Source organism: Ciconia boyciana, chromosome 16, assembly GCF_034638445.1.
Source record: "Ciconia boyciana chromosome 16, ASM3463844v1, whole genome shotgun sequence".
Taxonomy (NCBI): Eukaryota; Metazoa; Chordata; class Aves; order Ciconiiformes; family Ciconiidae; genus Ciconia; species Ciconia boyciana.
In genome coordinates this window covers 8,061,148-8,088,803 of record NC_132949.1, presented here as the reverse complement: position 1 = coordinate 8,088,803, position 27,656 = coordinate 8,061,148, and the positions used below count along the sequence as shown (strand labels likewise).

Here is a 27,656-nt window from a genome sequence, read left to right as displayed (position 1 = left end):
GCTCTGTTTGAAGTTCATCAAGGATCAGCTTTATCCTGCCCCTTGAGTGCTTAAGATCTGGGTTTCCTCAGATAATCTCCCCTGGTAAGAGTCCCGCTGTCACCTCCAGCGAGGTTAATGTTCAGTTTGAGTCTTACAACCATGGCAGTAACATGTGGTGAGAGCACCGGGAACCAACACTACCTTCCAGTGCCCCACTGCCCAGCTTGGGCACGTCTGAAGCCACAGCTATCCCTGCCTGCCAGGCAAAGCACTCCTCCATCCTCCTTGGTGATCAGAGCGCGGCCACAGTGACACCAGGTCCTGCTTTGCTCAGAACAAGAAGCCCAGGCCTCCTCATCTCACCATGCTGCTTTTCTCCAGTGCTCACAGTGCCTGTTCCAGCTCGCCCCTGACCTTTCATTCAGAGGGCTTCAAACTGTGCCACCAGCCACGACTGAAGCAGTGCCTGGGAATAACCACGTGTGCTGTGCCCAGGATCCAGGAGACCACAAGGTAATCGGACTGTTATTCTGTAGGAAAAGGCATGCAGAGCTGGACAGATTTGCCCAAAGCTGAGCAGAAAGTGGGAAAAAGTGCCCAGACCAGGTCCTGGGAGCATCAAGCTCTCGGGCTGTGTCCCTACAACAGGTGAGCTAGGTAACTCAGACCCTATGACCCGAGCAGCCATACACATTTTTATCTCCTCGCTTTGCTGGGTGCAAACTCCCTCCCACTCTGTGTGTGTTATCCAAGACAATCATTTATTGCCGTTCATACAGTGGATGCGTGTGGGTCTGGGTTTGGTTTGTTTTTGTTTTTTTTTAATACAATTTACAAGTTTTAATATAAATCAAATATTTTTACATACATCCCAAAAAATTTAATATAAAATATACACCATTTAAAAATGTCTTGATGTAGGAAATTTCTTTGTGATGCTTTGCACCCTGACCCTCGGATACCTCAGTGGCCAAGGGAAGGGTGGCATTGGCAAGACCATCTAAAAGGCTCCATTCATACGCCTCGGCTCTCTCCAACTCTAGCAGGGGAAGGAGGGTGCAGGAAAATAAACATTTGTGATCACCCAGAGAAGGAAACCTTAGAGGTGCCTCCTCTAGCGGAAGGTGTGGCCAGCAGGAAGCCCTGGTACCTGCTGCCTTTTATCACCTACAACAGTTAGTGGCACAGGGCAAGAGCTAAGGTCGGCAGGGGGGTGCTCTGCAGGAATAGCAGTGAGCAGCTTGGTGCTGCCTCTGACTCCAGCTGAGTTCAGCCACAGAGGAGACTGTATCCCACCTGCTAGCCAACCCTGGCATCAGAAAGCAAAGCTGATTTCTCAGGTGCCAGGGGTAACAGATCTGGAGCTGGCATTTAGTGAATTAAGTGAGACTGAGAAAGATGCAGCTTGCTCTCCCTGAGCCAGGCAGCTCTGCAGGCCCGAGAGGAGTGAAGGCAGAGTTCAGCCTAGCTGGCAAAGGTGAGCCGACCCGCTCTGCAAGCAGGAGCAGCCTGGTACTGCTGTGTTGCAGGAGAGCAGCCCTGCATTTCCCCAGTGTGCTGCTGGCTCCCTATCCCATGCAACCCTGCCAGCAGCATGGAATCTAAACATCCACTTTCCAGCTGTAGGAACAGGGTCCAGACCTCTGAACGCCCCCAGCTGCCCCCCTCCCATCCTCTGTCCCCAGAGCTCAGGGACTGCCTGTACCCCCACTTTGCTCTCCTACCAGACCCACAGCAGGAAGAAGGGTATTGCTTAGAGACACGCAGTAGTGTGCATGCTCTCTGGTTATGCTGAAATGTAAGGAAGACAAGGTGGAGCAGCCAGGCAGAGCTTGAGGGTTCCCAGCCAGCTCCCTGCCTGCCAGGGAAGGACCAGCAGCCATTTGTTATTCTCGGGTACCAAAGGGGAAGTAACAGCTGTATTTTGTAGTGTTAATATTGGGAGCAGAAACAGTGCCTGGATTTACCAGCTTTAGCCAGTTTTTAGAACTAGGAAGGGAGTCAACATCTCCATGAGCTGCAAGTATTTTGGTAGCTAAGCCTGTGTGCTCCTGTGTGGCCCTCAACTACCAGCCCACAATGGCACCAGTGTTCCCAGTACAGCTGGGGTCTGTTCAGAGCTCAAGAGCATGTGTGCTGCATTGGGGCAAATAATGGTTTGCGGCAGCCCTCGGGGGAAGGTTTCCCCCAGTCAAAATGAAGAAGAGACCTCCAGAAAAACAGGGAACAGATGTGAGGGCAGCAGCATGGAAGGGAGAGACTTCCAAACGCTATCACGGAAAGACATGATGAGGGGGGTTTCCCTGTGCCTTGGAGAGCAAGTACTGGATGCAGCACAATCCCAAGACTGGGAAAGGAGCCGTCCACCAGCTCCATGTTAGTCACAACTGCAAGATGCAGACATCCAGCCTGGAAAGATGTCCCCCTCCCTCCACAGCAGGACAGGCAGGTCTCAGCTTTTATCTCTAGCTATGGCCCTCTCAAGCAGGCATTTTACTGAAGCAGAACAGCAATTCGAATCACAAAAATGAGGAGTTATAAATCTCTCTGGGGGTTGTTAAAGCAGGTAAGACCTGGTTCAACAGGGCTGGAGGAAGCTGAGCCATGCCGACTCCCTGCAGGCAGGCAGAGCTGCCCTCCTGACTCACTCTGCACCAGATCACTAGGGTCAAATGCAGACAGCTTTTCTTAAAGCCCTGTCTCATCCCTCTTCTCTTGATGCACTCTAACAGCCGGCATATAGCTACAGCAACAACGCTAGAGGGCAGGCCTGGCACAGCTTGGCCATCGCAGGGGCCTTCCCAGCATCCTGCCAGAGACCCTTCCCAGTGTCCCCTTGGGAATGTGAGCTCCAGTCCTCACCTGGCACCCAGCACTCCTGGAGCTGCAAGAGAGATGGCTCCTTTGCCCTAGGACACAGGGACAGGGAGGCGGGTGAGGGCACACACAGGCATGCACACACACATCGTCCAGGGGCACACGCAGAGATGGAAAAACAAAATGGGTTTCAATAGAGATCTCTTGCTTCAGCAGCCCTATGTCTCCCCTGCTGGCCCCAGATTCTCCTGCCAGGTCCAGAAAACCCATCTGCTCACACAGATGGAAGGAGTCACTTCATTTCAGCATCACCATACTAACAAAAACCTCTAGTAATAAATAAATAAAGGAAGAGCAGCCTGAACAGCCACCAGAGCTTGCAGGCTCCCTTGAGAGTACCCTAGCAGGCTGGGGAGGGGCTGCATACCTGCTGGGGGATCCTGATAGCAGTGCCCTGCCTGGGGCCCCCTGGAAGGCTCTGATGTAGTTTTGCAAGGAGGCTGTCTGGTTTGCATGTGTGAGGGAAGACTCCCTGAGCCTTTGGTGCAGCCACTCTCCCAGTGCAGGATGCGGCTGTGTGGCCCTGGCTCCAGGAAACTTGAGCTGGGAGTGTTTAAAATGGTGAATTCATCCCCAGCTTTGTTTCAAACTGCAACTTCTGCCTCTTTTGGTAACGGACCCGGACCCTGGAGAAGGCAGAAGAAAGAAGAGAGTCAGCATGTGGAGGGGTGAAAGGCAAGCATGGCTGCCCCACTGCGATTCCTGAGCTGCACAGCCCCAAGAAGCAGGGAAGCCCCTGGTCTGGGCCTTGTGGTACCCTGGGAGGGGAATCAAATCCAGAGAGCAACCCATCGTCTCAGTCCTTCCCCATCCAACCAAGTCCCATCTCCAGGGCCACCAGACACAGCAGAGAAAGGTCCAGAAATCCTTCGCAGGAACAGAGACAGTGGCTCTGTCCCCACCAGGGTTCCCTGTAATCCCCACTGCTTTTCCTCACCAACCCATTTCCTGAATCAATGCTCATTAGTGTTAACTCCCAGCTCCAGCTGCTCCCTGTGCTAGGAAGAACAGCCAGTCACTTTGCCTGCTACTAATTCTTGGCTTCAGCCACTTCCCGTGAAAATGAGTCCCACAGTCCAGGCACTGTGTGAAGACGTATTTCCTCTGCTGTGATTCAATGCCTCTCTGTCCTCATGGGACAAGATGGAGAGAACAGCCCTATCCAATCCCATACTGGTATTTCATAGACCTTGGCTGTCTCCCTCTCATTGGTTTGAGATAAGGAAATTTTGGTCTCCCTTCCTGCTCCCAATCACTGCCACTGCCCTTCCCTGACCCTCTTTCCTCCCCTGCACTTCCTCTCTGAGAGGTGGAACATGAGCTTGCACACAATAGCCAGGTGATTTACACAATGCAATCATCTTTTCCTTTTTATTCCCCACCCTGTTCCCTGTGCATCATTTTTCTGTAGCTCAAGGCCAGGCTGCAGTGAGGATCCAGCCCTTTCTCCCCATCTTCCCTACTACCCCCATACCTGATTTCATGCAGCTTGACAATCTCATTGATGATAACGACAAGGACCAAGGAAAGAAAACCCAGGAGCCATGAGACCAGGGAGATGGAAAAGTGGTTAAACGTCAATGAAGAATTGAGGTTTTCCCAGAGTTTCAGGTCCAGCACGGTCTGTGCCACTTGCCCCAGCAATCTAAGATCATAAACAGACACACGAAATCTCAGCAGAGCTAACAAGCTTCCCAGGATCTGCAGATCAGGGTTCAGGCCCAGATGTAACACTCCTTCACAACAGAGACCCTTCACCAATTCAGCAATGGAGAACAATTTCCATGTACTATCATTTTCCTTGGCACCAGCAAACTGGTTCTGAAGCAGGTCTAGAGCCCTCCTTTCTCCAGAATTTTTGAGTGCCTCATCAGGGCCTAGGGATACTCACACAATAGCCACAGTGAGCGTCCACCACCGGTTGGAGAGGGGGCTCTTCTTCCACAATGGCTTGGTGCGATGGACGTGGGTGATGGATATGAACACTATGGGGACAGATAGAAAAGGGGGTTCTTTAGCATCACACACAGATACAACACTTTATAATATACACCAACAGATATTACTCCAAAGGTATATGGGGTTTATGTCCCTGAAACCAACTTTTCATTCAAGGTCCTTTCAAACCAGACTCCCCACAGCAATTCCAAGTCCCCACATATGCAGGGTGGGGGGGAGTGCAGTAGTAGTACTGCACAGGATCACTCACTGTGGGGATGCCAAGGTTGGTTTGCAGCCCGGCATGCTAAAGCAGATCAGGCAAAGGACCAGAACTAGGGAGCGGGGGGCAGGGTGCCCTTTTCTCTGGGTCACTGCAGGCCTGCACCAGTGGAAAGCTCCAGCCCAGAGAAAGATGTTTAGCCAGAGACCCAGAGCTGTCTGCACAGGACAGAGCATTTGCTCAGCTTTTGCTTGGGCTCTTCAAAACAGCATTTCCCACCTGCCAGGCAGAGCATCCCTGCCCAGCCTCAGTGATCTGAAGGACATAAAACAATAATTAACACTACCTCTCTCCAAAGCAGGGCTGCCTCTCAAATCAGGAAGTGTTTCTGTTGGCCTGGACACCCCGCACATCACAACATGCAATGCCCTGCCTGGCACCAAGGCACAGCACCACATGACATGGTGGAAAGGAAGCAGAGACTCTTTAAACCCTCCAGAGGGTTTAAAAAGGCCTCCAGCTCCAGGGTAGTCACAGCTGCACCAGTGCTGTTTGGAGGAAGAAAATGGGGTGCTTCACAAAATGGCAGCAGGCATGTAAGGACTTCTGAGGCAGGGAATGTTTTTGGAGAGCTGCAGGATGCTGCTAGCTGATTTACAAAAAGGCAAAGAGGGATGCTGCTCTTCTGGTGAGACTGGAAAGGAATCAGCACTTCACCAAGCTGGTAGGAGGCAGAATCAGCTGTGAAGGTGCTGTCTTTAATCTGTTAGGGTGTTTAGTAAGACAAGGGGCTTTATGCCTGTGCTGAGAGACCGCTGCAGCGTCTGCTTCTATCACAGAGTTTGTGGTCTAGCATGGGGGGCAAAGAAAGAGGCAAAGGATGCAAGTTTTCCCCCAGACTGGGGAAGGGGGATCTGGGAACAGGGACTTACCTGTGTGTAAAACAATCAGGCCAGCTGTGAGCTTCTGGGCTACAAGAAGAGCATTGGAAAGTGTCCCAAACCAGTCAGGAGCATCATGAGCATTGCTAGAAAATGAGAGGACACAGGAAAGAAGTCAACAGTGGGGACTTACTGTTTGACCTGTTCCCACCAGTGCCATGTTCTCCTCTGACAGCTGAGAGAACTGTGAGCTTGGAGTCAGCCTGTCCTAGCACCAGGAGGCAACAGTGAGCAAGTGCCCCAAAGATGCAATTATCAAGGCTATAGGGAGAGCACCCAGCCCTCTGTATAACCATCATGCAAGAGTCTGAAGCTTGTTAGAGGGGAATCAGTCCTACCTGGGAAGGGCAAGAGCAACAGGCCCTGTAGGGTGAGGGGTGTGTGTGCGCCAGGCTCAGTTCCTCACCTGTGAAGCATGATGGAGGAGCAGGCTGTGAGATTGAGGTTGGTATTGTTCGCTTTTTTGCAGGACTCATGCAGCGTGAACCCGAAGCAGATGAGGCAGGAGCAGATGGTCAGACTGAATTTCAGCAGGAAGCAGAACAGGAAGTAATGCTGTGTCTGTGAATAAGGGAGAGGCAGGAGGATGACATGGGCATGTCAATGGCCCAACCTCCCCCGCACAAACCATCAGGGAATCAGTGGCTGCAAAAGACAAGCTGTAGTACAGATGAGATGCTGCACTGTGGATCTGCTCTATGGGCATACTGGCACTAAGGGATTCCCTTCTTGTCCGTGCCAGGCTTTTGGATAGCATGGCTCATGCCATGGATCAATTTACCAAGGGAGCTGGGAAGGCACAGGGTCTCAGCTACACATCAACACTGGGACAAAGTAGAAGAGGAAAATGTGTGAACAATTTTAATCTGATGGGCCACCTACCTTCTTAGGAATGGAAGTCAAGTTTTTTCCTGTTGCCATGGTCATGATGGAGCTGTGGGGAGGCTTGCCCAGGAGTGAGATGCTGGAGAAAGGTAAGTTAGTCTCTTAGTAACAAGTTCAGGCACCAGAACTATTGCTTTTTTGTCTGTGTCTAACATTTTGAACATAAATAACCTCCTCAGACTGCTTGGAGCATTGGCACTTAACTGGCCACTGCATTAAGCATATTCTGTAAAAGGTGTGATTCATGGCAGGTGCAGACAGGGAGAGAGGTGACCTCCAAATGTGTGATGGGGAAAAACCCATCCATGGTACCTTGGCCTCTGCCTGACACCATAGGCTCTCCATCACACTCCAGCCAGTGCAACAGTATCAGGATTAGAAGATGATTTTCAGTTGGAGGTTCAAGCCACAAGATAATAGCAGCTCTCAGACAGCAGGCAGGACTAACACAGTAGTACACAAATGCTCCTATTTGTGTTTCCAAGCACCTTGTCAAAGCAGGTGCTTGGAATAATCCTTGCAGCCTTCTTAGCATGCTGTGGGTGATGTCAGCTTTCTTTTAACATGGACACAGTGAGGCTGGGGGACTGGTCTGTGCATTCTGTGGGTGGGAGGCAGGAGATTCCACCCTGTCCTCACCTGAGCAGTGGGTAGCAGAAACAGGAGAGCCACACGATGTCCGTTGTACTGAGGATGGGGGGCAGCTGCACCAGGCAGGATAGGAACTGGACAGGAACAATCCAAAGTGAAGAGTGTGAGCAGTGCTAGGACAGGATTGTTACCCAAGATGCCACCATCCTCCCCCAAAACACTGGGATGTGCTCGTAACTAGGCTGCCACTGCACAGCATCTCCACATGTTCCAGGTTGCTGGGGCAGGTGCCGCAGGGGATGCTTTTCTCCAGGGAAAAAGAGGTTGGAAAGAAACCTCTGTAGGAGGGTCATGGAGAAGGTGCAATGTAGGCTGAGATCACATAGTCTCTATCTGTAACTTCCCCAAACATGCTGTGTAAACCTGACTGAAGGCCACCTTCTTCTCTCGCAAGGCTGCCCCACTGCAGCCACCCATATCTGTGCTAGCACTCCTGTCCTCTGAGATAATTGCTGTCCCTGGCCAGGCCAGGACTCACCTGAATGACAACCAAGGTCAGCTGGCACTGCAGCAGGAAGAGGAAACACTTGCGGATCCCATACGTTGCATGCCTGGCCTGGAAGGAAGCACAAGCCCTCAGAGCCTTCACTGTGATGGGAGCAGTTATCAGCCAAGAGCAATTATTGGCAGGCAGGGGCAGAATATGAGGCCTGCAGGGGAAGTGGGAGGGAAGAGGATCTGGACACACTGTAAGCAAAAGGGGGAGGTCTGCTGCCTAGATGTAGAGGTTGTGAAGGAAAGGCAGAATTTAGCCAAGGCATAAATAAGTTTGTTTAAACCTACTGGCTTTTCCGGGGTAACATTTCTCCCTAGCATTGCATTGTTGTCTGGCTAGGGATCTCTGCAAGTTTATACTTTATCCAGTTGAACAATATTCATGTTCTGTTGCCACAAGGCACCATTCCCAAGCCACCCCCTACACCTTGGACCGGTAGGGCCAGGCAGGAAGAGTATCTCTGTTGTGCTTCCTGAACAAAGGACAGGAGACAGGAGCAAAGCTAATGCTGGCAGCTTACTGTGGGCAACTCAACAAGAATGCTTACATCAGCTCCTGGCTTTGCTCTTTGTGAGCTGCAGGCAGAGGGGTGAGTACTAGAGAGGGGATATGCCTGGCTTACCTGCTCTATAAGCCTGATGATGCTGGTACTCTCTTCTTGGCGGAAGGACATGGAGCAAGGCAGGCTGTTGAGTTGCCCTGAGAGCTGCAGTGGGGTGAGCTCATCAGAGACGTGAGTCATGGTGGTGCTGGTGGCATAGCCAAAAGTCTCCCAGGAGCAGCGAGATGGGTAGAGAGGGTCCAGTGCTATACTGCAAGGACAACACAGGAGCATTAGTGAAAGTCCTCATCCCAGAGGAGAAACTATGTTTCACTGCAGTCCAGCTTGTAAATCATGCTGTGCTGTGCCACCTCTATCTACCTTGCTGGTAGAGAAGTCCTGAGCAGTGACGTGAACCTAGGATCAATCTCCCTAGACTTTAAGTTATTCCCAAAGAAATAATGAACATATTTGGGTTTGTGGTTCAAGGTCAACAAATTGGTTGATCCAGAGGGGCAGTTCCACTCTTTCACCCAACGAGAAGCATCTGTAATGCCAGTTGGTGCACAATAGTTGAGCCTGCAAGAGTAACAGCTTCCTTTCAAAGATGGAGGGAAATATCTTTGTGTGTCAAGGGATCTAGGTAATCATCCCATCCAACACCACCCAAATGTCCCTCATGGAGACAAATGCAGCTAATAATGGACAGAGCACTTCTGAGCATTACCCTGCACATGGGTGTGACCCATGGCTGGGCACTCACTAAGATCAAGGCAAAGGCAGCTGGAGGAGTCTGGATCCTGCCCCACCTGATATCACTCTGCAGGAAGAGGCAGCTGTTCCGCAGGTTGGCAGAGCTTCCCAGACAGCAAGTCACCTCCCCGTACTCCTGCATGATCTTGATCATCTCACACATGGCTGCAAAGGGACAGAAGGAGAAACACAGTGCATTATCTCATGCACACAAAGATGCAGTGTTTCATATACCCTTTCCAGTCTGGATAACAAGCAGTCAGATCTTTTAAAATTACCCCAACTGATATTCATCAGTCATGTATAGTGAGATCCAAAGTCAAAGTAAACAATTAGATAGCTAATTAATTGCAGTCCAAGTGCCCGGAGTACCTGTCTCCTGCAGGAACTGAGCTGCGATTCACAGAACTGTGACCCAGAGATTTGCATCTCTAGTACATCTCTTTCAGACCAGAGCTGTAGGTATAGCCTGGGTATATAATACAGATGGCTTCAGCATCAAATGGTCTTGTTAGAAAACAGCAGAAATTAAATAAACCTAAATAATTCAAACCTAAAATAAATACACAATTTTAAATTCTGCTCAGCAGCACATCCCTACTGTTCCAAGTCTAAAGGAACAGAGGGAATATAACAAACCACTCAAAAAGCAGTGCCACACTTAGCCATACTCAGAGCCAGCCCCTGTTCCTGCACTTCCACTGCTACCTCTAGCCTTCATCAATCTTTTTATCAACATCCTCCCGGGGCCTCTAAATCAAAGCTGGTGTTTGATCTGATTTTTCTTCTGTAGCTCTGTGCACAGTGCTCTGTGTATATATGAATTTTCTAGAGTGCTCCAGGCAAAAAAACCCCAAACCTACCCTCTGCAGATTCCTGTGTAAACAACTTATCTAAATGACTGGTGCACCCAGATCTGCAGCACAGTGAGGGGTTAGATGAAGTAGGGAACTGCCACTTCTGTCAAAAAGAGAGAGGAAATCTACTGGGCACTGAATGCCTAGGCAGACTGGGCTGTAACTGGTTCTCACTGGCACTGTAAACTGTGCCCAGAGGTACCTAAAATGCCAAACTATTAAGAAACTTAGTACTTTTTCTGTAGACTGGACAGGTATTAGCCAGCTGAGCACTCAGCCCCTTTCTTAGATAAAATAGTATCTCTCAGAGAGATAAAGAAATTTTGTCCTTTCTGGTCTCTGCAATCAAAAACTCTGCAAAGCAGCAGAAGGTGTTAACAGCAACTGCCAGAGGAAAACACTTCTGGGAAGTGATTTTCAAGCTATATAAGGCAGTGAGGGTTGCCAGCAGAGATCAAAGTCTCCTGGCACACCAATAATGCTTATTTAATAAAAAAAATACAGCATGTTGGATGTTTGTTTTTGTGTCTCTTATGGATGCAAATTGAAAGGAGTGGTTCTTAGCCCAATTCTGTAGCTAGGAAACAGTTGCTTACGAAGTTAACACCTGGCTTCCCAGAAGTAGTAATAGAGGGTCATTAATATCAAAATGCCCTTCTAGATTTCTGGACTATATCCCCTTCCCTTCACCCATGTCCACACCCAGATGAGCCAGAGCAAACGGATGGGGAAGATATTCATGGACAGTAGTAGGACAGACCCAGGCTCTGTGCCACTTACTCTCTGGGGTGCAGTCTGTGAAGAGGGGCACCAGCAAAGGCACATTGTCAATGTTCTGCAGGTGAGGTCTCACCTGGTGGATCCCCCGTGGGAGTTTGGCCTGAAAAAGAGAAGGAAGAGATTAAGCAGGGGAGTGTGTGTGTGTGTGAGGAAGAAGCATGTCAGAGGGAACTGCTGAAATGAGAATTATGATTCCCAGAATTATGCAACTTCAAGATCAGATACAAATTGATGTCCCTGCAGGCAGAAGCTGGCTTTCCCAAGCCACTGTAAAAAGTCTTCTGCTAAAGTTCTACACTGACACGCCAAGCTGTCTGTGCTCACCATCATGGTTTGTAAGATCAGCATGATAAACCTGTGCTGAAGGATTTCTAAGGACTTTTTACCTGTGTGGAGAATCTAGTCAGAGACTATGTGCTGTCTCCCAGCAACTAGATGTATTTCAATTGCAGCCACATCAACACACAGCAAGGGAAGGGTTCTCGCTTTCTAAAACCAGGCCTAATAGATTTTTTTGTTTTTTAATCTGCACCTATCTCTGATATTCCTGTAACCTCTGCTGAGCATGTCTGAATTCTTTATGAGACAGGAAGAGCTTGTCCCGCACTCTGACTACCGGGCAGTACCAGCCATGGCTCACAGCTGGAGGAGAGACAAAGTTTATTCTGTCTGCATGGAATGTGGGGACATTCCCACTCCCTGCTCAGCACATGGGAAGCGGACCCAGACCGACTGAGATGCAGCTCTCAAGGCTACCCCATGTGTTTTCATCTCCATTCCTAAACTCCAAAGAAAAGACCTGTTCAGCAAAAGTGATTAACTGAGAGAATCCCAAACTTCCCAGGTTCTAGATAACAAGCTGGAAGAGGGTGGGGGAAATCAGGAGTCCCAACGCAAACCAGTCAATCAATCTGCTTTGAAGAGGAATTCCCTCTGGGAGTAATGAGGTGATACTGCTGACCATGACAACAGCACAAGGTGTGTAGGGAAAGGGGGCCTCACCCTGTTACAGTCCTCCAGGAAGCTGGGGATATCGCTGTCTGTTGGCTGAAAGCTGATAAGATCTGAGTGCCCTTCCTCTTCCATCAGCAGAAGCCCCTCCACATCATCTCGAGAAACTGGAGCAGAGAGAAGCAGCATAAACAATAAGCACAAACCTTCTTCTGCCACCCACATGGTATATTCACATGGTGCTGCAGAAGCCAGGAGACGTGAGGCCTGATTTTCTAGGTTAGCAACACTTGGATCCCACTCAGTCATCTAAAATGCAGTATTTTTAGATGACTAATCTGCTCAGATGTAGATATGTGAGCCTAGTCTCTGCTCTTTTAAGACATGATAGTTTATCTGTTCTGCTCTCTTTCTTCTTCTAGGGGAAGAAGAGAGTAAAGAAATCCCACCTGAAGTAAGAAAAAAGAGTAACGCACAGGCAAGAGACCCTCAGTGGCTTGACCAGGGCCCCAGCAAGAACCAAAAGCACTAATGAGCAGTTGTAAAATCATGACAGCTGGTGCACAGAAGGATGTTTGTTTCCAACAACTGCGGTACTGACTGGGTAGAAAGGCTATAAATGTAAGGCGCTCTTGCTCACACACACACACACCTCAGGCCCATCCAGTTTTGTGCTCAAAGCTCTGAAGGATCAGGTATCTGGTGAGGACACAGGAACCTACAAATGGGTTTAAAAGAACCATCCAGGAAACACGTGGCATTCAAAGTGGCTTAGGCACAGTTCTCTCACCCTGATGTAGGTCATCGTGCAGAGAGCCAGCATGGCTGGGGCTAGAGGGAGGGATCTCTGAGCCAGGCACATCACCATTAGGTGTTAAAGATATGTGGCAATTCCAGCCAGTCTCAAGACCCATCTTCTCAGCAAACACCTGTAGGTGAGCAGACAAAAGATTTTAGTGTAGCTGCCCAGGCCAGAAATTGCAGACCAATGCCATATTGGAGTGTAGGTACCTTCTGGACCCATTAGCTAGCTGAATCAGATTAACCTTAGATTGCACTGGAGCTAAACTGTCCAGTCAGACAACCAGGGGACATGCAAATTCAGGGGGTTCAGCAAAGACAGCTTACCTTGCTTTTGAGCTCATCCTCCAGGGAGAAGTAGACAAAACGAATGCAGGCATTGACCAGTCCATCAATGAGGCGGACAATGTCAAGACGGGCCTGATACTGAGATGAGACCATTCCCATGAAGATCTGTCCGCTCAGAGCCTGGATACAGTCTTCCTTCTCCATCACTTCCCCAATCCCTTCTTCAGGCATGCAAACAACATGCAATCACATTGAGACACAAGGGGCCACACGTGCATCAGACAACAGCACACATAGTGGGAGAGGCCACCAAGATAACATCCAAGGATACAGTACCCAGATACACAGAAGCATGCAGATATACACACACACACACAGAGGAAGAAAGATGAAGAGACATCCATTTGTCCCAGCATACCCAATCACAGAAGCAGTTTCAGGACATCCCCACATATGCAACCAAGAATACAAGTGTGAAACAGTGAGCATGGAAAGGAGAAATACAAAACAGAAGACAGGGATCAGTCACAAGGAACTGGGGCAGAAAGGTAAAGGATGTATGCTGCATAATGTTCACATGTGCATTTTAAACACATCATACTGTGCTTAAACAACATGGCGAGTCTGGCTGAGGCAGAGTGGCATCAGAATATGAGGGGCTGATGCAAAGGAACTGGATCATATTCCCTCCAGTGACATTGCAGACACTCCCAAAGAGCCTGCAAAGGCTCTTTGACAGGGTTCCTTCACCATCACCAGATCAGCCTGTGGTGAATGGGAGCTGCAGCAGCATGAGGAACAAAATAATAAAACACTTCACACAATTACAAAGCTTGCCACAGGTGGGACCGAAAAGTGTTTTGAAAACAGTCACAACTGCCTCCCAGCTGTTGGAAACCCTATTATTCACATTTTACAGAATGGGAGACCAAGGCAGAAAGAGATTAAGACTGGTTTTCTAAAAGAGCCTCCTGGAGGCTATGTAATGTTAAGTGCTTATTTCTCAATTTCCATTGCTGTTCTGGAGGAGATGTACAATTCACCTAGTGGGAATCAGTTCCTTCAGCACAGCAACAAAATCCATCAAGGAAGAATAGTCACATACCACCATACATTTAATTCATTTGAAAAACCCAACATATGTGATTTCCATAAAATTAGACAAATTAGACAAAACCAAGTATCGAAATACCCAGAAGTCTTGACTCTCAGCTGCCTGCTTTAAGAAACAGACTTCCCACAAGTAGAAGAATTTCTCTGCAAGCTTCAATAGCTTAACTAGAAACATACCTACCAGCTGCTACATCATTACTTCCTCTGGAAATGCATCTACTTCAGAAACCCTTAGTTCTCAGTTTCCATTTGCTACTCTGAGTAACAATGTTCTTACAGCTCTAGACTGATCAGAAAGAAAGCCCAGCAGCAGACCTTATAGACAGCACAGAAGACACATACCATCTGAGCTCCAGCTATTCCTCCGACTGCTCTGTTTAATGGGAGTTGTTCCAGGGAGATCACAGCATGTGAAGATAGCACTCTGCCCAGGGACCTGCACCAGTTCTATGCACTTGCCATTGAGCTGGGAGGACAAGGCACAATGCATTGGCTTGTATGCAAAGGCAGAACAGTACCCTGAGAGGCAGGCTCGCTGATAGAAATCTAAGACCTTCTTCCTACGTGGAAGAGACAAAAAACAGACAAAGTTAGCAGAAACGTGCTGCATTTCTGACAACGTACACTGTAGTTCAATGTAGAAATCACCAGTTGGGTATTTGGAAAAATGTATTCCATGAGGAGTGGTCAAAGACTCTGACAAAGCCTTTTCTTATTGTTTCTGCATTCTCTAAGCTGCAGGGCAACAAAACCCACATATTCCAACAGTGGCAGTGGTGAATGTTTCCGTTTGCTCATCAGACAGATTGATGAGTATGAACACAGTACTCTTTGAATACACTTATTAATATAATATGCTCTATATGGCTGCCAGATGACTCCAAGGAAGTTCACTCCATGACAGCAGAAGCTTAATTCATCAGAGAGAATTTATCTGTAGGGAGATAAATGCCAAGGAAGGAACTGACAACTCTGACAATAGTATCTATGGCAGAGATAGTTATGGTAACAGACTTTTCTCCTATCCCCTTTCAGAGTTTGGGTCCCAGGACCTGTATGTAAAGTTGCTGTTTACTCAATATTCGGTCACTGGAATAATGTAAAGTACCTTCTCTATGTTGAACTCACAAAGGTAACAAATTAGACTATACATGGGACTTTTCATTGGCTTCTAAGATGATAAATATTCCAAAAAGGACCAGTAGGAGTTTTCTTACACCTGAGGATAAGCAGACTTAGAAGAACAATGTGCTGCTATTCAATGAAACTAAACATTACTGGTCTGCCCTGCTAGCAGGAACAGAAATTTAGCCTATAGATGAAAATGCAACAGACACTGTCAGATATTGCAGCAGGACTAAAAGGGTGTGATGCATTGTGGTGGACTGGTTTGAAGCTGTCAACAGCAGGTAGAATTGATCACTTTGCATTTCATGTAAGACAAGGCATTTGTCTTGAACAACAAAAAAAATTCTCTGCCACCAGCATATGACCTGATTATAATTCATGGTCCTACTACATAGTACAGTCAGAGTCCACTTATAACAGGCTAATATGTTAACAGATACAGTAAGAAGTGGCTTAGTCTTACAGTCCAACAGATTGCTTGTTGCTATCTAATTTCTTACATTGCTATAATTATAACAATTAATTATAAGCAGAGACAGCTCATGTTCATAACCTACTTGAAGCTTCTATTAAATAGCTTAACAAGCATCAGTAACGGAAATTTTAACAAAGAGTGACCAGGTTCCCTCTGCAATTTATCTGGAGCTCCTGAATGCAGCAAATGACAAAGCTGCCCACCTGTCAGAGCCAGAGAGGGGGTAGATATCGGTACCGTCCCAAAAGTCTGTGCAGGCCTCGAGGATGATGTCAGCTGTCCCATGAGAAAACATCTGCTCAGTGCCTGAAGTGTAGGAGAACAATGAGTCAGCATCACATATACCGGCTCCCAGGAAAGGGATCTCATACCAGCTGCTCCCTTATATGCTAAAAGCAAGTGTTCCCGCAAACTGCCTTGATGCACTCCACATATCCCCTTCCCTCTGTTGAAAGTCTTCAGTCTCCATCGAGAAATTATTCAAGACTGGATGATACGCATTCAGCTGCTATTTGTCTAACCGTGAGTTCAAACAAGGCTGTGATAAAATGTGAGTCACGTAGTCAGTTCCTGTTCTCCCCTTACACTGTGTAACAATCGTACTCCTACAGAAGGTGGGATAATATTTTGCTCCTATATCCAACGCAGAAAATAAAAGATACTCCTGTGTGCCTCTTCTCATGAGTACAAGCATCAGTGATGAGCCTATGGGGATCAAAGTCTGCCTACACTGAAAAGTACATGCAATTTTAGGCCAGGCATGGATCTAAAGGGTAAGAGCTACTCTTGAATACCTTCCATTCAAGTAGCAGAAGATAATTTAACAGTGTGACCCATTAGATAGCAGCCTTTTCCACAAAGGGTCCTGAAAATGTGTTAAATCAGGATGGGTCAAAAGTTCAACATAACAGACTCTAAAAAAATAACTCATGTTGTGATCAGGGAAGAACTGAAAATCAATGGACACCACAGCTTGTCCTGTTTCCCCCCCCACACACTACTTTACTCTTTAATACAGACTTAAAATCTTTCATTCCCTCTTGTAGACAGGGGTGTTAAAAAGTGTTTCTCAAAGGTGTGTGATGTCACTTGTCTGATGCAGGCCCCAGGCACAGGACAAAAGTTAAAGGATGCGGGGCTGCCTCCCCCTCCACGCTTCCTGCTCCCTTTCATTAGCGCTGGTACATTAACATTGCATGCACGTAGACTTCACTGTCTAGGTTCCCTCCTCCAGCTGCTCTGTGACTTTGCCCCCAACAGCTTCAAAGCTGATCTAATGAAAAAAACATCACTGCCAAGAAAAATGAGCCCAAGGGCTTCTTGCAGGCATTGTTCCTGACTGCAAATGCTCACACTAGCTGGTGAAATCAAGAGCCAAGAATATCCACTTGCACAAACCAGGCAGGGACCTTCAGGAACACCAGAGGATTTTTCCAAAACATAGCAGCTCTCTGCTTTCTGCTATAAATAGTCATCACACGCCAAGTTTATCAGCATAACAAACCTCCAAGACGAATAGGAGCTGTGTGTGAAAGAAGGAGCCTGTTTCAGGGACACAAAGGAGTACTTGTGCAGAGCTCTGGTTAATTTTATTATATAAACACCTAATCCTTCCCACCTTGCTCTTACAGTTAGATAGTCCTTGCTAGGAAAGAGGGAACAAGAGTTGTTTATTGATCCATGCAAAACCTATGCCCTGGACACAGAGCAAGAGCTTGCAGATGACCACGTGCACACACATACCTACGTTCACGCCTGACAGCAAATGCAATCCATTTCCCATTCAGTATCATCAGCATCCCACACGACAATCCTTCTAAGGGGTAAACAACAGTGACAGCACGCACTATAAACTGGAAGGAGTTCATTCAGCTGTCATTGCCAGTAAAGCAAGCTCAGCGTCTTCCCTTCCTAAATCATGAACTTGAAGGCCAGGATTTCTCTGGCACAAGGGAGAAAACTAATGAATAGGACAGGGAGTATGACTAGCCATTCATGACTGCTGGGACTCATTAGGAAGAACCAAGCTGCTATATCTGAGCCAGTGAGACAGAGCAAAAGGAATCTAAGAGTGCCGCTACAGCAAGGGAAGACAGAGATGGTATCAAGCCATTTTACTCCACTGAAGATGCCGGTGAGCCCCTCATTTCCATGTGGTTACTATGGATTTGGGATCAACACTGCCAGATGGTGAGGCACGTATTTCAATGAAATAGCAAGGGAACATACAGATATGCTACCTCCTATTTCTGCTACAGCTGTAGAATTTATTATGTGTCTCTCTTTGACTTCAGTACATCATGGGAGTGGGTGGATTCAAAGATTTATTCAAAACTAATGTATCAAGAAACGTTAGTTATGATCATCTGGTCTGACTCCTCTGCATAAACAGTCATCTGATTTCACCCAATATTATCTGCATAATCCATTATTTCTGGTTGTACACAATTTAGAAAGTTTCAAGGGACAAGACCATCACGTAAGAGGTGTTCCAATGGTTAACTAACCCTGCTGGCAAAATTCATCTTAGAATATACTCTAGACAGCATAATCCAGGTCACACGCGTATTCGTCTGAGCTCCAGCGTCTAAACTAAACCATTTAAAAATGAGGATAAGGAGTTTAAATGAGGTAACATTAAAGGTTTTTCCCTGTACTAAGAATCTCAGCATCAGAAAAATTCTTGCTCACAAAGGCAAGATAGCAGCAATCAGGACAAATGAAAAAGCTCCTCCCCACATTAAGATACAAATTTAAGAAGAATTGGGCAAGAGAAGACAGTTTACCTGGTAAATCTCTGGCCAGCATTATAATCACATTTCAGATTCAATATTGAACATATGTCAACTCCAGAGAGCCAAGTTCAGTCAATTTAAGGTATTATGAAGAGACTAAGAGCTCTGACCGGCAAGCTGTTAAATCTTCCTGAGGTGCTTTAAGACCTCACGGTGCCCAGCAGTACATCCTTTCCATCCTAGCCCATTCATATTAGAATAGGAAGGAGTAGAAGGAGTGGAGAAGTCAGCATGGCTTCAGGTGTTGTATTCATGATCACCATGAGTTTGCATGGGATTTCTGTGATTTCTTATTAGTATGCAATATAGAAATTGAGTATGCAATATAATATACTAGACAACACACTAAGATAATGATTTATGATTTGGGTTATCAGAGGGATGAGCATCACTAGCTAAAATCCTGAGTAATATTCAACCCTGTGCAGTATCAGTTTCACTACCATAATGTAGTCTATTCAAAATCCAATAAAACCCCCACCTTGCTCTGCACTATTGTTTGGTCCCAGAAAACAGGTTTACTATATGCTATCTAAGATAATTTTTAAAAATTATTTATGATTCTGGAGTGAGCCAGAGCTGGGAAGAATTTATCCCCCTCAGTATGCCACAGCACTGATCACTAAGGTTTGTTGAGCATATCTGTACTGGCCATAGGCAGAGCAAGGCTATCACCCCATAGGGACTCCAGGCTATTTCCAGTCTGACATTTTCTAGGCTCTCTGTGGAAAAGATCCTCCTGTACCAAGTGGATGCCCAAAGAAAGGGTCAGCCTTACTGGTAGTGGTGTCCTTCACAAACAGGTTAATCATGTGGCTCAGGGGTGGTCTCCTCTTGGTGATCGATGAAAGCTTCCCCAGCATTGTTTCCTTAACCATCTCATCACTTGGCAAGCGGTACAAGGCCAAATAGTTCTCCTGCTTGAAAAGATCTTTAGCACCTGGTGTGAAACCTGAAACATGAACATAAGGAGGAGAAAACTTAGACTCTAACCAAAGCAAAAGTCCTCTCTCCAGCTTCTGCATCACCCACTTTGCCTGTGCTCATACTGACATCTTCCCAGACATCTCTGTGCTCACTGTGCATCTACACCAAGGTGGCTCAAGATCTATGATGAAAAACATTCAGAAGGACTAGATGTTATTAGTAATTACAACTTTCCTGCTTCTGGTTCATTGAAGAGAGGAACTGTGACACTGAAGGACAGGCACAGAAGTGAGTTCAAGAGCTTCCAGATTTTAATCCTAGTGTTGCCGCTAACCTTTTACCTCCCCTATGCCTTGGTTTTCCCATCTATAAAATGAGCTGAGGTACCTCACATTATTTATACCCAAACTCCTGATAAAGCATTACCATAAAGACAGGTAGCAGCTATTCTATTAGCAGCTATTCTTTGTCTCCTGATGAGATTGGCAGACTTGAGCCAGAAGAATACCAAGCCTAGCCACGGCTGGCTGGAAATATCCTTGATTACATTTGTTCCTTTGATAGTGTCTACAATGTCAGAACTTGCCAAAAGCAACTTCTTTAATAGACTCTTTTGGCAACCAAACAACAACAGAGTCAGCTCTGTAATTCCACCTTCTCAGGAACCAGGACTGGGGAAATACTTTTCTTGTGCTCTCTAAGGATTAAGTGTCTATTGACAGCTCTGATTTCTCTGTGTCCGCTCATCCAATTTCTCCTTACCTATTAGCCTGGCAAGCTCACAGAGGCCCCAGGGCACGTGGACAGGCAGCACGGCATTGTGAGTTTCCTGGAGGGCAATGTTGCAGAGGTGGTCAGAGAAGCGGCACAGATGCTCTGTCACACTGGCATTGCAGAGATTGAGCAGCACATTCAGGCCCAGAGGCTTGAGGGAATTCAAGTGCATCTGCCAGTTGGAGTCATCAAACTGGATGCAGGAGGGGTTCTGCTGGTCTTGGGACAGGCTAAGCATCTCAAGGTGGTAGTCACACACAAAGTCTTCAGCCTCACAAGCCAACACCTCACTGTCACCAACAACCTGGTCCAACAGACAGGAAAATTCTAATTGGTTACAATGAATACAGCTTGCCTAGAATTCCACAGGGAATTCCCAATTAAATTCGCAAAAGGGGAGACTCTACAGGTTTAAGTCTGTCTTATAGCTCCACAAAAGACTAATTGTGTGCCCCTTCAGTATGTCTTACCTGATTATGTTCCTCCTGTCCACCCTCCGTGTCCTTGCTAAAACTCACATTGGACCCAGAGGGATGCTTGCTTCTGCTGTTTGGCTTTCGGTGGGCATGGGCATCGGGAGCCTTTGGAGGGTCACTAGACCAGTTGTTCCTCTCTTGCTCATTGGTCATATGGACTGTGTCTGCCAGGGGGCCAGAGAGCAAAGCATCTCTTTCATGGGGCTGCAAGAGACCAACAAAATGAACAGTGCTCATTCAGTGGTTGAACATGAGCCACTGCTGATTCACATTCTGCTTTAGGACTCCTGTAGAAGAGGATCTCATCCTCGCTGCTTCTTTATCTCCTAAGCAAAGAATTATGGCACAGGACTTCTCCACAAGCAAAGGGCCCCCTTTATAATACCACATTGGGCGTGTCAGTCAAACTATGATTAGAGCCAACATACTACATTATGGATTACATATCCCTCACCTCATCTTCCATCTCAGGATGGCAGAAGGACCGTGTAGAGAGCTCATCAGTCAGATCTTCATGGCTATCATGAGGTGGTTCCACCTTCCCACTGAAGAACAGAACAGTCTCTGGGCTGGGGTTTGGCCAGGAAAGAATCCCTTGCTTGTCTACACAGCAGAGCACCTAGAACATCCCACAACACCCCCAAGAAAGCAAAATCTCAGTGAAAACATGTCTCTGTGTTCACATATAGTTGTAAACATCGCAAGTTTAATAAACACATGGGAGGATAGACAAGTGTCTCCTTCAGCAACCTTCTGTTTTTATTAGGTTTTATTATATTTTATTTTATTATATTAGGTGCTGTTTCTTAAGAAAAGTGTTTCTTAAGTTTCTTAAGAAACTGCACCTAATAACCCTCCAAGAAATCTGAGAATTACTTGCTCTAGCAGGATTGATGGGTTGTTTAACACCAATTTTATCTCAGGATATTGCAAAACTAGGCATGAAGACCACGGGAAGAAAGCAACTACTGAATCTGTTTCACCAGCTAGTACCTTATCAAGGACCCAAACCAGCTGGTTCTTGAACAGGAGCCAAGAGGGTTATGGGACCAGAACCAGAGCTGGAAAATACAGACACCCCTGTTAGATGCCACAGAGTATCTCTGACCATTGTTTTAGCCTGTAAATGTGCTGCTTGGACAAGACAAGACAGTTATAAACTCTTCTACAAAGATGGGTGCCTAAAGGGTTTCTAATTCCAGCAGTGAACTGATTCCTAACAGTCTATGCTCGGGGAAGGATGACATGAACAATGCAAATGAAGCATCCATCTAGGGCTCCTCCTTCTGACAACCCAGCAATACTCACAGTGACAGATCCCAGACTATGGAGCAAGCTGGAAGTGAAGCTCAGAGTTGGAGATTTGCCTTTTAAAACACAGAGGAAGTGGCTCCAGATACAGCGTATCATTTCCTGCCAAGGGAAGCAGAGGACATCAACCAATTAAAGATTCATTCAGTGAAAGATGACAGGAGAGAAGGAAGAAAGGGAGTATGACATTACCTGCTTTCAGGTTCAACACAGTGATACACTGCAAGATAAACATCGGTCTCCATGGGAACCTGTTAACTGATATGGTGCTGATGTTCTCAAGGGAAAGGCATTTATTCTCCCTTCCAGAAGATGCTAAAAGACAGTCTGATTGTTGAATTGAGAATTCAGTGAAACTACCTTTGTCTATTCAAAAACACAGGAAGGAATTCTGAAGTGATTTCATTTGGGATGAATCAGTTGTTACCTCTTAGTATTTTTTCCTAAAGTAACTCTCATCCCCTTGGATTATAGAGTTTGAGGCCTTAAGCTTACGATCACCATACTGCAAATTGGGTAAATGGAGTCACTGTGGTGAGGCGACTTGCCCAAGGTTACTTACTGAGGCAGTGACAATGTTGGAAATAAAGCCAAGGTGCTCTGACTACTCCATCATTAGAAATGAATTGTAATCAACATGGTAATAAACTGAAAGAAGGGGACATTTTGCAAAATTAAAATGTGAAGTTGGCACCCTTCATCTTCCACACGAAAATGTTTCAGAGGGAGTCTGGATGGCAGCAATCAATCCAAGCACCAGAGTTGTATGTTTTCCTCTGTGCACTCCTAAAGCCAGCAAAACCGGGTTTGCATTACAGTGTTATTTTACTGCTTTTTAGCTATTGTTCTGGAATGCTGTCACTGCAGAGCACTTCCCCCAAAGCTCCTTAGATCAAGTTCCTTAGATCCTAAGGGTTAGTACAGCCATAAGCTCAAATGCAAAACAATCATGAGCTATCACCAGGAAGAAAAAAAAGCTCTTATTTAAACCAGTTTCTCATAAGCAAAAATGTTACGTAAGTACAAAAGGAAAGAAGCAGATCTTTCCAACGACGAAGGTCAGCTCAAATGACTCCCATTTAACACCTGAAAAGCATCTCAGCTAAATGATGAACTGGAACAGGAAGACAACAAAATATTCAGCAAAGGAAGCATGGGTATGTGTGTGCATCCATGTGTACTCCTCTGTGTGGCTGTGAGCAAGGAGATATGAATTGATTCTTATAATATCTAGGGATTTTTAATCAGTCCTGGAGTCCATCTGCCTCCTTATGGAGAGGGGAATCTTAATGCTAGATTAGACAGAAAAGTGTCTTTCCTCCACCCACCTGTTTAATCTGGATGATGCAATTTATAGAGTGGCCAGATGCAGTTCCTCCCCCAGAAAAAGGTCTTCTGAATGTTTATTTGCCCCAGCTTTGGAAGGACTAGTAATGTGCTTAAGCTTGTTAAGGAGCCTATGAAACAGGATCAGACTTATAGCCTGAACATCCCATGCTCCCCTCTTCACATTTGGTCTTGGTGCTGACTGCTATGCCCTCTGTTCTTTAGTTTTGGCTTGAAGAAGGAGGATTTTCTGGTACAATTGAAATACTTCCCTTCTTTCTGACACACACCACAAAAAGTTTATTTTACTCCTGGAACAGGAGGACTTGAAAGAGGTACTCTCTTCAGGACAGAAAAAGTTGATTTCAAACCATTTGCAATGTTCGGAAAAGCACAACTGGACTCAGTATCAAAGTCACCTCAATCTCTGGTCAGCAGAGCAGCATTTACAGGGGAAGGTGTAGGGGAAAGACATGCAACCTGCATGCATAGCAAATTAAAGCAGCAAATGAGTGACACGGGACAACTGACACAAGTAAAAAGGGTCTAGGAACAAGCAGGAGATCAGAGAGGAAGGGAAAGGATATCATTAAGTTCTGCAGTGAAGATGGAAGAAAACAATTCATAATAATAGTACCTGAGAAGATACCATCTCTGTGTAGCTGCTGAGAGTGTCCTCTGAAAACTTAGCAAGCTGCAGCAAGAGAAGAGACCAGTTACTATAATTGTGCTCAGAAATGTGTCATGAGGAACATCCTTCCCTAAATACTGTGCCTTCAGAGAGAAGAAAGCAGGAGTTCTGCTCCGTGGGAATCGCTATACCAAGGCAGACCAATAATTCATCAAAGCAATTAAGTCTTTAATGGACTATGTCTTTATCTTCTTGTGAAGCACAGTCAAAGTGCTTGGTGCTGTACATCAGAGAAGAAGACACAGTCATTACCTAAATGTCTACAGAGAAAATAATAGCAATTAGACCCAGGGGAGGCTCTTTCTGCATGGTTATTTTTAGACAGAAAGAGCCAGGATTGACTGATCTGTTTTTAAGCTATATGGGTCAGTTAAAAGAAGGGAGATAGAAGAGTGGCTGTAAAAGCAGGTGCCTGGAACACAATGGACACAGAGGAATGAGGTGGTATGAATGGGATGTGGATAGGAAATGAAAAGAAATTATACCAGGGCACTACCATGGGGCTCTTGGAATTATACCGAGAAATTTACTAACTCAAAATTTGTGCATCCAGCACAAAGGAATTCCACAGTAGATGTAATTTTGAAAAACAGTTTAAATTTAAGTATATTCATGAGCATAAGTGAATATGGCAATTACATTTGTACGTAAATAAAACGACACTCCAAATAATAATGCATATATCTGGCACTTTAAAAAGGATCAGTTTAACAAAGCTGAAAAAAGCCAAGACAAATTTGTCAGAAATAATTTAAACTGAGAACTATGAAGGACAATTAGGAACTGTTTAACAATATTTTATTAAAATTTTAAAAAGCAACAATCCCATAGTGAAAATTAAAAGTCCAGTTTTGAGTGGAAGTGAAAATAGAAGTAAAAATTAACATAAAAATAAGAAAAAGTATACCAGTAGGTAATTGTCATGGTTTAACCAGTCCACTGCTTGTTGAAGACAGTGAAATTGCAAATGATATCGCAGGCAAGGCAGACGTGTTAAATAAATATGGCTATTCCTCATTCAGTGATATAATCGTACCATATGATAACTATGAAATATTTTCTATTCTAACAATAGCTACTGAAAGTAAATATGTTTAAATTAGCAGATCTGGACAACTTTCTGACTGTTGCTGCTGATTTTGCACAAGGCTTGAAGCATGAATTAAGTCCCAGTGCAATGGAAGAAAGCTAATGTGGTGCCAATGCCTAAATAGGGTAAGTAGAACAAACCAAGTTACCACAAGGACCCCAGACAGACTTTGATTTCAGACAGAATAACAGAGCAGCTAATATGAGACTCAATTAAAAGAAAAGAAGTGGAATAATACAACCAGCGCCAAACACCACAAGTATATGAGTAATAAATCTCATCAAACTATTGTGATATCTTTTTTGACAAAATTACAAATTTGACTGATAAAAGTAATGCTTTTGACATAGACCACTTCATACTTGAATTGATACAAAATGCTTTACTAGTTTTCTAACAAAAACTAGAGTAATACTGGAGAAATAGGGCCCATATTAAATATATTAGAAATAGACTAGCTCCAAATGGAACAGAAACTGAAGAATTACTTGCAATAGGATGTGTTACTAGCTCAAGCAGGGACAAATTCCGGGTATTTTGTTAATAGCCTGAAAGAAAACTAAAACAACATTACTGATAGAGTCTGTAAACTATACAAAGTTCGGGACAGGATCCAATAATGAAGAGAACAGACCACTGTTACAGAACAATACGGATTGCTTGGTAAATAAGCAAAAACATGCACACCAACAGACACAAAAGTCAGGCTGCATACCTAGGAGCAAAAATGCTCCTAGGTTGGACTTACAGCTTACAAAGCAGTAACTCTGTAGATTATCAGCTGAACAAAGCCTGGCCATTTAAACCAGTAGCTAAAAGATCTAATATGATCCTTTGTTGCACTAACAAGGGAACATAGAGTAGAAAGTGCAAATTATTCTGAAATTTAGCACAAGCACAACCGTTACTGGAATATTTTGTGGGTTTTGGAGATTCATAATTCTACAGTGATCCTGAAGCACTGGAGAAAGCTAAGAGGAAAGCCAAGAGAAAGATTAGAGGGTCGGAAAATATGCTTATAGTGACTCAAGGTGCTTAAACTGTTTACTTAACCAAAGAGACAGTAAAAGGGAATGTGAGTAGCTACAACAGACCAGAAATTTGACCGTCATGCTCTTAAATCTAGGAGACAAAAGATGTAAATGTTCCAAGGGCTGGAAATCAGATACTACAAAAATTCCCAATAATACAGAATGCCCATTTTTAGCAGTGAAGGTAAATAATTACTTAAACAACCTATCAAAGGCAGTACAAATGTTTTCAAACCAACATCAAATTCCTTTCTAAAAGGAATGCTGCTGTAGTCCAACTGTAGTAATGCAAATTGAGGCACGGGCTCATTTGAGGGGGCACTGGTTTGTGTCCTGCAGGATGTCTGACTAACCAGTCACAAGGGTCACCTATGGCCTTGAAAAACTGGGGATCAAACAGCTTGAACACGATGGGAGGGGGCAGCAGGTGGAGAAGAGCATCACACAGGCCAAGTGATTGGAGAGGAAGAGGGTCTTACCTGCTACATTTTGAACAGAGTAGAGGGAAGGAAGGAGTGAAATAGAGAGGCCAAGAGGAGACTGCCCTAGTCAAGGGGGAGAATGACCAAGGCACATCACAAAGGTTGTTCTGCAGCAGCAAGGATGGAGGATCACGTATGAGATGTCAGAGAAAGAGCTGGCTGGACAGAGTGAGGTGCCTGGACAAGAAAAAGGAGAAGACAGGAAAGAACACAAGGAAGGTCCAAGTATGAGTGACAGCGCAAATGGGTATGTTGAGAATGATGAAGCAGGGAAGGAAGCCAAGGAGCTCTGACTTTTCCCAGCCAAATACCAAGGTGTGAAGGGAAAGAGGAAGCTTCCAAAGACAGAAACCAAGAGATGCCGAGAATGGGTGGAAAAGGTAAAGTGGAGAAACTGAAAAGAGATGGTAAAGGTGCAAATGCCACTGAGGGAGGTAACGTGTCCTCCCTCCCAGGACACAGGCAGCTTAGTAATGTACAACCTATAGGGAAAAGAACAGAAAACACAGACCCAGGGCCACAGAGGCCAAGGAAGGACAAGAAGGAGAGAGGAACTCTGTCCAAGTACAGGCATAACAGAAGTCAGCACAGAAGACAAACATAGCACAGTGAATCTCACCAACACTGCCACCAGGAGAGAACAAGAGACACCCATCAACGCATACAGTTCAGGATCACACACCTATCAGATTACCAAACTCCACTCCCCAAACCAGCACAACCACCAGAAATTCCTCTTACTCCCTGATCCACTGCAAAGGCCACGCCTGCAAGTGAAGCCCCAGAGTCGCAGGAAAGGGCTGTTCAGCCCACACGTTAAAACAGGGGATTGCAGAGGATCTCATGTATCCTATTCCTTCTCAGTGGCTAAATGTTCCCTAGTTATAGCCACCACAGGGCATTTATCTCCATGTTAACCCCTCTGACATTATATTTAGCTGATAGAAAGCATATGCCCTGAAGAGATTTATGGAATCACTGGAGCTTCCTATCACCTTGGGATATCTGTAGACAGGTTGAAAAAATTAAAACATCTGTTCAAGAAGAAGTCACACTGCGCTCCAGGGAGAGGG

At 45.7% G+C, this 27,656-nt stretch overlaps 1 protein-coding gene across 3 annotated transcripts in view; it reads right to left on the bottom strand.

The window, feature by feature from the left end:
- Positions 1-40: 40 nt before the first annotated feature.
- The window catches only part of TMEM94 (transmembrane protein 94), a 54,362-nt gene continuing 26,746 nt past the window's right edge, over positions 41-27,656 (bottom strand). The window contains exons 11-32 of one of the 3 annotated variants that reach the window (XM_072881278.1): positions 23,927-23,983; positions 21,961-22,065; positions 21,107-21,271; positions 20,647-20,856; positions 20,165-20,480; positions 19,254-19,427; positions 15,884-15,986; positions 14,420-14,637; positions 13,004-13,185; positions 12,666-12,804; positions 11,927-12,042; positions 10,925-11,024; positions 9,344-9,452; positions 8,616-8,805; positions 7,976-8,053; positions 7,486-7,571; positions 6,844-6,925; positions 6,368-6,522; positions 5,953-6,047; positions 4,751-4,844; positions 4,334-4,504; positions 41-3,485 (exon numbers count right to left, since the gene is read on the bottom strand). In XM_072881278.1, coding sequence (XP_072737379.1) covers positions 3,413-3,485; positions 4,334-4,504; positions 4,751-4,844; positions 5,953-6,047; positions 6,368-6,522; positions 6,844-6,925; positions 7,486-7,571; positions 7,976-8,053; positions 8,616-8,805; positions 9,344-9,452; positions 10,925-11,024; positions 11,927-12,042; positions 12,666-12,804; positions 13,004-13,185; positions 14,420-14,637; positions 15,884-15,986; positions 19,254-19,427; positions 20,165-20,480; positions 20,647-20,856; positions 21,107-21,271; positions 21,961-22,065; positions 23,927-23,983 — 3,018 coding nt within the window. In that variant the 3' untranslated portion in view covers positions 41-3,412. The remainder of the gene's footprint in view (positions 3,486-4,333; positions 4,505-4,750; positions 4,845-5,952; positions 6,048-6,367; positions 6,523-6,843; positions 6,926-7,485; positions 7,572-7,975; positions 8,054-8,615; positions 8,806-9,343; positions 9,453-10,924; positions 11,025-11,926; positions 12,043-12,665; positions 12,805-13,003; positions 13,186-14,419; positions 14,638-15,883; positions 15,987-19,253; positions 19,428-20,164; positions 20,481-20,646; positions 20,857-21,106; positions 21,272-21,960; positions 22,066-23,926; positions 23,984-27,656) is intronic. The other 2 variants (XM_072881279.1, XM_072881280.1) reach the window with 2 other exon arrangements.